Source organism: Fusarium sambucinum, chromosome IV, assembly GCF_050947815.1.
Source record: "Fusarium sambucinum isolate potato_lamoka chromosome IV, whole genome shotgun sequence".
In the NCBI taxonomy this organism is placed as follows: domain Eukaryota; kingdom Fungi; phylum Ascomycota; class Sordariomycetes; order Hypocreales; family Nectriaceae; genus Fusarium; species Fusarium sambucinum.
Genome location: NC_139291.1, coordinates 5,571,850 through 5,584,510, shown reverse-complemented (window position 1 = coordinate 5,584,510; position 12,661 = coordinate 5,571,850). Strand labels below are relative to the sequence as shown.

At 49.6% G+C, this 12,661-nt stretch overlaps 3 protein-coding genes across 3 annotated transcripts; 2 read left to right on the top strand and 1 right to left on the bottom strand.

Moving 5' to 3' along the window:
- Positions 1-423: 423 nt before the first annotated feature.
- Positions 424-3,696, top strand: FSST1_001863 (transcription factor domain-containing protein; the record flags this gene model as incomplete). Its single annotated transcript, XM_083227797.1, has 5 exons — positions 424-666; positions 747-775; positions 943-1,199; positions 1,489-2,000; positions 2,053-3,696. The coding sequence occupies 5 exons, from the start codon at positions 424-426 to the stop codon at positions 3,694-3,696; spliced, it is 2,685 nt and encodes an 894-aa protein (XP_083092045.1).
- Positions 3,697-6,741: 3,045 nt separating this feature from the next.
- On the top strand, positions 6,742-9,639 carry FSST1_001862 (uncharacterized protein; the record flags this gene model as incomplete). The annotated part of the gene is made up of 1 exon (XM_083227796.1): positions 6,742-9,639. The coding sequence occupies one exon, from the start codon at positions 6,742-6,744 to the stop codon at positions 9,637-9,639; it is 2,898 nt and encodes a 965-aa protein (XP_083092044.1).
- A 626-nt stretch (positions 9,640-10,265) lies between these two features.
- FSST1_001861 (ribosome biogenesis GTPase LSG1) lies at positions 10,266-12,318 on the bottom strand (the record flags this gene model as incomplete). The annotated part of the gene is made up of 2 exons (XM_083227795.1): positions 10,266-11,254; positions 11,307-12,318. The coding sequence occupies 2 exons, from the start codon at positions 12,316-12,318 to the stop codon at positions 10,266-10,268; spliced, it is 2,001 nt and encodes a 666-aa protein (XP_083092043.1).
- Positions 12,319-12,661: the final 343 nt, after the last annotated feature.

Genomic DNA, 12,661 nt, shown 5'->3' with positions numbered 1-12,661 from the left:
AACTGTTTCTCAAGTCGTCTATCCTAGAAGGGTATTGGTCATTCATATCAACTTGCACCTCAAATATTGATATCGACATTTTGAGCTTGAGCTCGCTCGCACCCACAGACTCATCTACTCTCCACTCATCCAACTCAAACAAAGGAACAATCGACGAGATCTAACCAGTAATAAATCCAATTGAACTTCCACGACAACTACTCAAAACAATCATTCAAACAAATCTCCACTCTACCGCTCGCATTTTGTCATATCGGACATTCAATGATTTACAGCTACGACACCCATCGCCTCACTCCAAGTTAATCTTGACAGCCTTACTTCCGTCATATCCGCACGCGTTCAATTCAAACATCTGTAACACTGGATACGACACTATTAAGTCTACACGACACAATTACTCACAGTCATACCACCGCAACCATGGCTATGACAACAGAATCATCACAAGGCGCGGCTGCTCCCCCATCGCCAACGTCAACATCAAAGATGGCCCCCGAGAAGAACAGCAAAAAGCGTTCCTCACCGTCAGGCGACTCAGATCAACCAGAAAAGATTACGAAGCGACGTGCTGCCCGCGCTTGCGTGTCGTGCCGAGCACGAAAAGTTCGATGCGACGTTGTTGAGGGCGCTCCCTGTGGAAACTGCCGTTGGGATAACGTCGAGGTACGTTTCTCGATCTTGATTGTTGACCGCCAGAGTCAATTCAGTCTGGGGTTAGAAAGCAATGACTGACAGTTGAGCAGTGCGTTGTCCAGGAAAGCCGAAGAAGAAAGTGAGTGAATCTCCTGTTTGGTCATGGTTCAAATTGCGAACTCCAGTTCATTCAACCGATTTCCGGTACAATTGGAGATCATGAATCAGGAATGCATCATGCAAAACAGCACAATCGAATCAAATTTGAGAGTTGCGTTGAGTTTGGGTCACTAACGATCATTACAGGAAGAACCTTTACACGGCCAGCACCGCAGGCCAGTCTGTCTCCACAGAAGCCCAGTTGCGCTGCAAAACAACACCATCAGTTAGCAACCCCACAGGCCCAAGTGCCAGTGCCAGCAAGAGCGCAAACCCAGGCATAATAAGCACAGCCGATCTTCGACGACCAAGCAGTGGCTCAGTTATTTCATCAAGCAGCATCGATGGGCCCAGCACTTTTCTCAATAGCTCCGCACTCGACAGCCATGTTCCTCACATGATCTGTAAGTTTTTTCCTGCCATTGACAGCGATACGTTGCACTACGCCTCTAGCCTTTAACCCTCATTTTCTGTGCGCTCCGCTTTGCCTTAGCCCTCTCAATTGGCTCTTATACTTTCTTTTTTGGGGGTCATATCCGTTCTCCGCATTTTCAGCCGCCGCCCCCTGTACCCCACTGTCCGCATGGGACCTGGCATCATGTTTACGCTTACTCGCTCGACTGCACCCCTCGATCACATGGGAATTGGACAAGTTGCAACTTGGAGGGACTTTGGCTGACCACGAGACCTTAGATCAACGATCTGGCTACCGCCGAGACTCGTCTTCCCTCAACAAGGTGCACCCAATAGAATCCAGCGCTCATCGTTCGTCATGGTCCAGTATTATCCCAGATCCTGCCTTTTTCGATTCACTACGCAACACTCAGCTGTTCGGTTCTCTTGATGAGAAAGAAATCCCAAAGCCTCAGTTTCCTTCGTTTTTGCGACCTCTACCGAACAAGATTGCACCTGAAGATGTTGATTATCTGAAGATCAAAGGTGCACTTTCAGTGCCTACCTTGCCACTGCAGAATGCCTTACTCCAGGCTTACGTTGAATATGTGCATCCTTACATGCCGCTTATGGACTTGAACTCTTTCCTCGGCGTTATCAGCAGCCGTGATGGTCAAAATGGCCAGACCAGTCTCTTCCTCTATCAGGCCGTCATGTTTGCAGCGTCAGCGTTCGTTGACATGAGGTACCTAAGAGAGGGTGGTTACACCACACGGAAAGCAGCCCGCAAGTCCTTTTTCCAGAAGACAAGGGTGGGTGACAAATCCGACCACATGGTATTGGCTTATGCTAACTTGCCAATAGCTGCTGTACGACTTTGATTACGAGTCAGATCGCCTTGTGCTTGTGCAGGCACTGCTTTTGATGACATACTGGTATGAAACGCCAGATGACCAGAAAGACACATGGCATTGGATGGGTGTGGCCATTTCACTGGCACACACCATCGGTCTTCACCGCAACCCCGGATCCACGAGTATGGCACCAGCAAAGCAGAAGCTCTGGAAACGAATTTGGTGGTCGTGCTTCATGCGAGACCGTCTTATTGCACTCGGAATGCGACGTCCCACACGTATCAAGGACGAGGACTTTGACGTTCCCATGCTTGAAGAGAGCGACTTCGAGATTGAGATGCTCCCCGAGAGCAACACTGTTATCCCTAGCACCTGCGCATTGGTTCGCAACACTGATATGCAGCGAGAATTGGCTACTATGTGCATTGCCAAGGCTCAGCTCTGCGTCTGCATCAGCCGCATGCTCAAGGCGCAATACTCTGTTTTGATCCGGGATAAAATGAAGCCGGAAAACACTACCAACAGCACAATGATGCTTTTCCCTAATAAACAGCTGGACAACGTTGAGAGCGTCACCGAGGTAGATCACGAACTCATGGCATGGGCTGAGTCACTTCCAGCCTGCTGTCAATACCGCACCCTGACACCCTTGGATGTTAAGGACGGACGATCGACGGTTGCCGTGCAGCGAACACTGCTACATATGGTTTACTACACCACCATTTCAGCTCTTCACCGTCCTCAGTTCTTGCCATCGTCGCCTCTCCAGGCTCCCACAACATCTCGACAAGTCCAGGATATGTCTCGATTGCGAGTGCGCGATGCCGCCATGCACATCACCCGAATGGCCACTGAGCTTCACCAATACCGTCTAGAGCGCTTCTTACCTACTACTGGTGTCACGGTCATCCTCCCTGCCATGATCATACATCTCCTTGAGATGAAGAACCCTGCTCCCCAAGCTCGGGAGCGTGCCACGCGAGGATTCCGCCAGTGCATGCGAGTTATGGAGAAGCTTCGGGAAGTGTATGCTGCCGCCGACTACGCAACTGGTTTCCTCGATGCTGCTCTCCGCAAGGCTGCTATCGATATCAACTCTAGCGTTGCTCCCTCTACGTTGGCCATGATGAAGCGTGTGCCAATCGAGTTTAGTGCCCAGACACCACCCCCAGAGAATGCGCCATACATGACTGCTTCCGAGTCCCTGTTCAACGAGAGGCCCAAGGAACCTCAGCCTGCGGCAGCAACGCCTACTATGATGCCACCAAACACTGTCAACGCTGCAGCTCTGGAGATGCCTACGCAATCACCACCCACAACGGAGATGGATTCTCCTGCCGCTGGATTAACACCTAGCGTCAGCGCTGGCTCTGAAGAGATCCAGCTGGATGTTGGCAACATGGACCTTGATTTCATGCAGGGTCATGATGAGTTTGACTGGAACGCTGTGGCTGGAACTGATTTCGACGTTGACCAGTGGCTTCAGTTTCCCCCCGAGGGCGTCAACAACCAGGACGACAACTTGATCGCTGGCGTATTGGGCGTTGAAGAGCCTACAATGTCTGCCGAGCAAGCTCTGACCTGGGCCATGAACGCTGAGACAGACGCAGCAGCTCGTCAGCCTGAAAACCGCGACATTACCGCGTCGGCATAGAGCTCGAAAGCTCGTGCTGCTATATTCACACAATGTTGGATGGATCACTTTTTGGATTGGGTGTCATATCTAGTTCTTTCGTGTTACCTGGTGTATATGCCTGTACTGCATTAGAGAAGGGCGTTTTTTGAGCGCGGGCTCCGACCCTAGGGGGCGTATGTTTTTTTCTGGCGTGGAAACGATGGGCTTGTCTTGGATATGGGTTGTGTTTCTGAATGGCACAAACAAAAAGTAACGCTCGACATGACGGTTGATGAACACATTGACTTTTTTGGCGTTGGATATCACGTACAGACTAGGAAGAGACGCCTTCAGGGGCTCAAAGTCTCTCTTTGATGGTGGACTTTTATGTCGCCTTTTTTTAGTTTAGTTAACAGATATGTTGATGATAACAAAAGTTATATTTAATTTTGAGCATTCTTGAAGTTGATATGAATATGTAAAAAGAATGTGATTAGAATATGAACGAAGCTATGCTGAGATGGAATGAGGCTCGTAAGCTGATGAACACTGGTTCTAACAACTGCTAACTCACCGCGTAACAGCCAAGGTCAGCGTGCTACTGTATTTGTCACTATGACTTGGTGGACCATCGAGTACAACGATCTGCAATGCCTAAGAACGTGTTCAACCTCGATTGCCAACAGCTTTGTACTGCAGCGTGGCGGCGTAGCTGAGAACATGTGAATGTCTCACCAGGAAGACCCTACTTACAGGGGAGGGCCATGGAGCTTGAAAAAATGGGGTAGATGGATGTTCCCAGTCACAGACGAGCTTGGGCTTTGCTGCACGGCATACTGATAAGTATCAGGGAATTGAAGCAGATTTAGAAAAAGTCGGAGGCGAAAGCAGAATCAGTAAAGTGTAAAGTAAAAGTACGCGAAATTGGACGGCTGTTGTGGATGGCGTATTGAGTTTGTTGACATTCTTTAATTACCGTCATGACGGCTGACAGGGTGATGATTGACAGGGGTGGGTAGCTAGTCTCGAGCTATGAGCTATGAGTAGAGATGGGGTCTGGTGGTGATGAAATGATTGGCACGAGAGAGACAGAATGTGCCGGATGGAGAAATGGCTGATAGGAATGGGATACGCAAGTTAATAAGTCTTGAATTCTTTTATTACACCATTTCAATTGTCTTGAGCTAACGTTGAGTCAAGTTAGTTCAGGCACAATCACTTATCATGTGCTGCAGATCCAGACACTACCCAGGAACAAAAAGTAAATAATGGTCAAAGAGTAAAGTCTATATGAATCTATCTATTCATTCATAAGTCTCCTGCCACCCCCTGGTCTTGTTGTGCAGGGCAATCAAGCTAAGTCTTTCGCTTGGTCATCAACCGGGTATCTGAAGCGGATCATTCAGGCCAAAGCGAGATCTCCTTTTTTAAGTTCTTTTCTTCCTGCAAGCAAGTTTTTTCGGGTTTCCCTTAGTCAAGTCTTGGCTTTAATGAGTTTGTGTGGGAGGCGACCAAGAGCCGGAGGAATTGTGATTATGGGGCCAGAACCAGAACAGGCGAGATGAGATGAGATTGAGGCGAAGGGCAAAGGGCAAAGGAGGGGATGGGTCCCTTCTTATTAATTATACATGTACAGTTACGTTACTATGTATAGGTAGTTGGCTGGTCAGTACGTATGTCAATCATGTTGCCCTTGTCGTGGGGGCTCATTTCTTCCTCCTTTCAACCAACCTAGCCTATCTCATCTCATCGACTGAACCTTGACCAGACATCATTTCTTTTCCCTTTGAATATTCTATTCTGCGACTATGGTTATTATTCTCTGTCTACTTGGCATCTGCTTTTTATACCTCATCCGTCAATGGTCATTTTATGCTTCTATGCCTCTTCATCATCCCTGAGACTCTATCTACACATTTCATCAGCTGATACACAAAGTGGTCACAGCTTCAAACAAGCAAACAAAGCTCTGTTCATTGTATAGCTCCAGCAAAAAACCGATGAGCTTGGTTCTTTAACGGGACATTCCTTGCATCTTTCTTCATCATTCTTTACTGCCATTAACCTCACTTGTTTCGTCATACCTCTAATTCGTTCTCTCGTCATTCGTCCACTTTTCATCGACGACATCTTGACCTAATCCGGCTATCACATAAGTTGTAACAGCCAATTTATCACCAGCTGACATCTTGTTGACTTCGAGCGACGTCAAATCTACGATTATCCGTCTACCCGTCTTGTGTCTGTCTGTTTGTCCTCTGTGTTCGGGGCGTACGGAGCATTGGATCAAATCAATCTGCAACCTTGGCTTACCACGACGAATCAAGCCACTGAACCGAACTGGTTTGGGTCGTATTAGTTTTGGTTATTTAAAAAAAATCAGGGCGCTAAATACCTGGACAAACTCCATCGTCAAGCGTAAAACCTCACTTATTACAGGCTTCTCAGCTGCAGCAGGATCCACGACTTTGCTGCACCGCGACGGGACCTGACCGCGACGTGGCCCGCTCTCCGTCCACTCAAGAACCTCCGATCGAGACCTCAACCTCTACTTAATATTTACCACTCCAACCTCTCCGCCAGGTCAATTTTTGACCGCCATCTTAGCATCGGCGATTGTTTCGTTTCTCTTTCGCTCCCTCATCTTTCAGAGTGGCCTAGCAAAGGCCCTCTTTGTCGCTCCTTTTTTACACCTCTTGTCGACTTGTCGTCCGATTACTTATCCCTACTTTGTAGTAGAAGGCATCTGCGTCACCAACCACTTCACCTCTTTTAAAACACTGAGTTGTTTTCCGACCCGCATCGGTATCCTTGTTGCATCGAACAAGTATCTTCACGTCATCACGCTACCAATCAGACCAAAGAGAAAAAGAAAAGAAAGGAAAAAAAAAGAGACCTAACGACAGACAGCGACCAACTTGACGACTCTTACGTATCTTCCTCTTCGACATGGGCATCAAAACCGTCACTGTTTCCCGCCCTATCGACCTGTCCCCAGGCTCCTAGACAGATCATGATTCTACGATTCATCCATCCGACCCCCGTCTGTCTGTCTGCTGGATAATAGAATTACCAATAGTAGCCATGAGCGATACACCTACGCAAGTCGCCAGGCATGCGCGCCATGCCCATACCACTTCCACTTCGCCGCCGCCGAGAAACAGAATTTCCGATGATATACTTGCCAATCTCGGTCCGCGCAATGTCGTCGAAGCTCTCAATACCGCTACCGGTGCTTTGAGGGCATCGCTCGACAAATTTTCTACCACCGATCGAGAATTTACTATGCGAACCGCCCTTGCGTCGCATGCTATTTGGGTATGGCTCGAGGAGCTACAATCTTGGCCATGGTCGTCCGGGCCAGGCTCTTCCGGTTTTGAGATACCTAGTGAGGAGGAGCGCAAAAGAATAACGACGCAGCTCACCGTGCCTGAGGAGGGAGATGACCAATGGATGGGGAGTTTGCTAGCTCGAGACGTAGCAGCATACGACCGGAGGGTCGCTGATATCCAACGTGACTTGTCAGATCTTGGTATCGAGGATATCAAGACACACATTCGCATGAACCATATCGATCCAATGTCCCGGCCAGGCACTCCGCTCAACGAATTCAATGCAGCAGCACAGCTCTCACGTTCCAGCTACAGTCGCATGGAAGACCACACAGCGGTGATCATGACGATTGTCATGCATGCGCTACCCGTTTTAAACAACCTGAGACGCTTATTGCAGACCTGGGACTTGCGCCTTTGCGCCTTACGCCGTGTTCCAACCCTACTACTTGCCCTAGAGGACGCTGAAGTCGCTCTGCAATCCGCTTTCAAGGCTATTTCTCTACATACAAGAGATACACCACAAAAAGATGACGGTTCCTCACAAGATTCGACACTTACAAGAGAAACTTTCGACGTCATGAAAAAGCATATCGAGCAATTAATTGCACGTCCGGGTCGATCTCTTGACTATATGCTCGACTGCTTAGAAGGTCTATCTGACACTTTGCCCGGGGAATGGCTAGACCGTATGGAAGCTGTCGAGTCGAGTTATAGTGACTGGGTTGTTGTTTGCGAAAAGAAGATCCGGGAGACTGAGCGGAATACCCCTGCACAACCTGACCCACCACCACAACCCGCAGAACCTCCACGATCACCGTCACCAGTCAAACAAGATACAGAAGCTAAGGACCCTGCTGTACTTGGTGAAAGTGTGGCCGCCGACGAATCCTATAGCGATGATGACACCCCTATCAACGCTAGCACGCGTGTTGTGCCGATCCCATTGCTTCTACCGCCCAAGATAATCAGGAGCGAATCATCTGATGACGTTAGCACGTCTATGGAACCCATAAAGCCCAGAGTTCCTTCTGGCTTGTCCGAGGCCGACACTATCGTGCCCGGATGGCACAAGAGAGATAGTTCATCAGAAAGTGAACCTGAGAGCCCCCCATCATTTCTTCCCATCCAAGAGGTCGACGAGACCTTTGAGGAAGAAAATGATACCTTTGATGGGGCTAGGGACGTCATGCCCGGCACTCCTAAAGCACCCATACAGAGCATCGAGCAGGACCTGATCTCCCCAACAGACTTGACTCGTACCCCTGAGACCCCTGATTTCAACTACAGCTTCTCGCACGACTATGATCGGGAAATTTCCCCCGAACTACCACCTCTTCGCCCTCTACCTCTGCCCCGACCAAGAATGGATCCAGCTCGACAGCTTGCCGTCCGTTCATCAAGCATGAACTTTGCAGCCTTGTCTAGTGACCCTCCTGAGGTATCCGGCTCTCCAGATCTGCCTAGAACTCGAATCCGCGAGGCCGAGTACTTCCAAGCAAGCCCGCCCAGTTCTCCACCCACGGACTCAAGGCTGGCACCCCTTGGTAGCCCTTTCCTGGGACCGGATCGTACTGTCGATGACCTTGACATGTCACCCATGCAAATGCAACAAATAGAAGAGTCTTTCGAGGACGAGTTTGATGACTCTTTCTCAATTTCAGAATATCCTACTGCTTTTGAACACCGACCTAGTGCTGGTGACCAGCATCTCCAACAGCAAATTAGCGACATTATCAGTTCCATACCCGCAAAGATCAAGCTATCTACCGAGCAGTCCAAGGTCAACCTTAATCCCCCTGACTTGCAGTTACCGCGTGTCAGGAAGAGGCCCTCTATCGAACCATTCCGCAGGAGTACATCGGGCCTCTCCTCTACCTCTAGGGCGGGCACGCCTTCATTCACTCTTTCACCGGTAAAGAACACTAGGGTGCGAAACCGCGGACACTCGGAGATTAAGGTCTACCACCTGTCTAGATCAACTGGTGAAGCCCCGATCAAACTCTTCATCCGCTGTGTTGGTGAGCAGGGAGAACGAGTCATGGTTCGCGTGGGCGGTGGCTGGGCCGACCTGGGTGAATACCTCAAAGAGTATGCAAGCCATCACAAGCGACGATCTGCTGCAGCCAATGCCAAGGTAGAGGTTCTTCCAGAATCACCTAATTCGCGAAGAACGAACGTTGGCTCGAGCCCTGGAGGTCGACCCCAATCTGCTGTGGAAACGTCTCCCATGTCACCTCTATCCGTCCGTAAGACGCGCCGGAGTGTTGGTGCCATGGGCAGCGAAGCACCTCAGCTGGGCTATGGAACACCCGGAGATGAAGGTCCCTCAGAAGTCTTTGGCCGTTCGAGATCGAACTCTCACCTCAGCTGGAAAGAGGATGATAGTTCTTTCCTTGGACTTGCGGGACCTACCGGCAAGAAGGTTGAGATGAGTGAGGAGAATAAGGCATGGGTTGCAAGCGTTAAGGAAAAGGTCAGAATCGCTAGTACCGGTGAACGAAGAACATCATCGACAGCCGGCCAGTTTGGAGAACTTGGCAAAGTCGGTGGCACGAAACGACTATTCCTTAAGTCTGAAGACCGTCGAGAATCGAAGGGAGGCCGAGAGTCGAGAGGAGGTCGCGAATCGCGAGGAAGTGTCAGATGAAGTTGACATGAAGCCACGAACACCTGAGTCTCTGCTCTTTTCACTTACGCATACACACGCACACGCATACACATTTTTTCTACCTACGAACCTATCAACCTGAGCAATAGAGCATACCACAACGCCTTAACGGGGGACGACTTTACTTTGTGGAGTTGGGGCACAACTGGCACTCATGTCCTGCATGAGCATATCATCTGAATTTATTTTTTCTTTGTTATTACACGGCACGATCTTTTATCGGGGGTGGAAACGAGGAGGAAGTAGACAGTCAATACCCAAAGATTTTCCTTTTTGTCATGAATTATTAGTTTAGAGCATCTGACACGTGAATGACATGAATCACAACAGAGATTTGTCCTGGTTACATATTTAAGACGGGCGTGGTCATATTTGAATCGATGCTTAATTGTGTTGCTTAACAAAAGAAATGTTCATTTGATTCCATAGCTGTCCGTAACGGCAAAGACATGTGCCGTATCATAGCTTGGCCTAAAGCCTGTCCATAACCAGATCCTTTCCTGCCAGACCCAATGCACCCGTTTCCGATGTCCGCCTTTTTGTACCTTCTCAATACGTTTGTATCCGATCCTATTCTTTTTGATATTTTATGGTTTTGATTTTGTTTAGTCTTCTTCAGCGTTCAGCTTGCGAGCGATACGTCGTTTCCCCTTTCCTCCCGCGGGGTTACCCTTGAAGTGCTTCTTGCTAGATGCCGTTGCGACCTCCTTGGGATCGAGGCCGTTCTCGAGAGCGACCATTGTGCGGGCCTTTCGGCCTGACAGGTGCTTGCCTGCTAGAGGGTCCGCCTTGCCTTGGTCTGAGTATTGGTAGTTGAAAGGTTTGCTAACATGGCCCTGGTTGTCACTAGGACCGAAGAAACCCTTGTCGATCTTCTGGGACTTGGGCCCAGCGGGAAGAGGAACGTCGACGGTCGAGGCCAGGTCTACAGCCTCATCGTCGTCGGCAAGGAAAGGTTCGCTGCTGGCTGGGTCAACGACAGAGAGCTGGTTCATAGCAGCGGACAGTGCAGCACGTCGCTTCTCAGGGAGATGCTCCTGATCGTAGAGTCCACGGTTGAAGTCGGCTGCATCGTCGATTCCAGGAGGCGGTGAAACGAAGAGCAGCTTGCCGCCCACGTAGTCCTTGAGGATGTAACGAGCAGCTCGAGACTCATCAGGCTGACCAAGACCTTGGGTCTGGAAACCACGGGCACGGGCATATGAGCGTAGAAACTCGCTAGCGGTAGGAATTCCGGTACCACCCTCCTCGATGGCCCGAGTGCGGATGTGAATACCATAGATGGCCTCAAGGAAAGGCTGGGGAACTCGCTGAGTTACGAGACCAACGGGGCCCAAGAACTCACGAAGCTGGTCGATGGGAAGGATACCGTTGCAGACAAGGTCGGCTTTGGTGGTGGCAAAGTTAGGGAAGACAAGACCGGGACAATCACAGAGGACAACATCTGGGCTGAGGTGGATGGTCTGGAAATGCTTGGTTTTTCCTGGTGTCGACGAGACGGAGACCTTCTTTGAGCCGATAAGAGCATTGATTGTGGACGATTTACCGACGTTGGGGTAACCGACTAAACCGACTTGTAATTTATGATTCGCGCCTGTTGTCAAGTTAGCTGGAGCTCTTGTATGGTCGGTTGTGATATTTCTTACCTGCGTCTGCGGGAGCGTGTTTCAGGAAGATACCTTCCAGTTCCTCGACTGTCAGAATTTGTGTATCGATCTCGTCTGCCTCCTCTGCAGCCTTGGCTTCTTTGTCGATTTGAGTCTCCTTGGGCTCCTCGGCCAGGGGAGCACCTTCTTGCTCTTGCTGACCACTACTCTCTCCTTGCTCCTCTACTGCTTCTTCAGCAGACTCATCATCCGAGTCCTCGAGATTCCTCGCCTCATTTTCTGCTTTGGCCAACTCGGCCGAGAAGAAACGATAAGCGATGCCTGCCTCCGTTAGGTGCTTTGCCCAAGCCATGCGCTGCTTTGGCGTCATCATATCTGCTTTGTTGATGAGGAGGAGGTTCTCCTTCTTGGGGTCAATCTCCTTGACGTAATCTTCGAGATCCTCTGAACGGAAAAGTAGAGGGTTTCTGGCATCGACAATCTGGACAATAAGGTCTGATCGCTCGATGACTCGCCAGAGTTGTCGCCAGACTTCCAAGTTTCGCTCAAAGGGTGTCATAAGAAGATCATTGTTCTCTTGCAGCTCAGCTAAGCCGCGTCTCCAATTCAGGAAACTCTCTCGCTCTAGCCGGTCAAGCTCGTCGGGTGTTGTTGTGGAATCCCACTTGGGTCTTCGGGGCACAGAGAGACGACCCTTGTGCTGCTTGTGCTTTCCAAGAACAGCCTTCTCCTCTTGTGCTGAAAGAAGGTATGGGTTCTTCTGGTCTGTGTGGATGATCTTGACGTTGTTTGTCTTCTCAGCAGTGAAGTCGGTTCCCGCCAACTCGGCTGTGGCCAAAAACTCGTCGAGATCGCCTTGCTCCGTGACGGAGCGCATCTTGACCCAAGCAGCATCCTTCTTCTCGTTGACGAGGTATTGCTCGCCTGTAGCGTGATTCGTTCTTGTGATGGCGGAGGTTCGCTTCCTGTCGGTTCCCTTGCCTTTACCGAACCGATCGTTCATGAGGGCGTTGCCCAAGCCGACCGAGTTCTTGGACTTTGCCAGAACCATTTTAGCGGTTTACTTTGAGATGTGGTTTAATACACTTTTCGTCTTTGCAATACGAGGAATCTCTGTTCCAAGGCACGATATTTTAAATGAGGGTATAAGTGTTGTGTAAAGGTTTGGTTTGAGTTGAACTGAGAGAGGGCTGTAGCGATCAACTGAGTGTGCCCCGCTGATTAATGACTGTTTCTTGGAGGGGCAAATGGAATTTTCGGGGGTCCTTGTCCGTATATCAATTACCATGCTCACACTGTAATTTGTCTCAACACAATTAGGTTCTAGACTGTGTGAGTCGGTTTGCAGGGTATTGGATAACTGTGGATATCTCGATAAGCATTTTTTTTCGTCA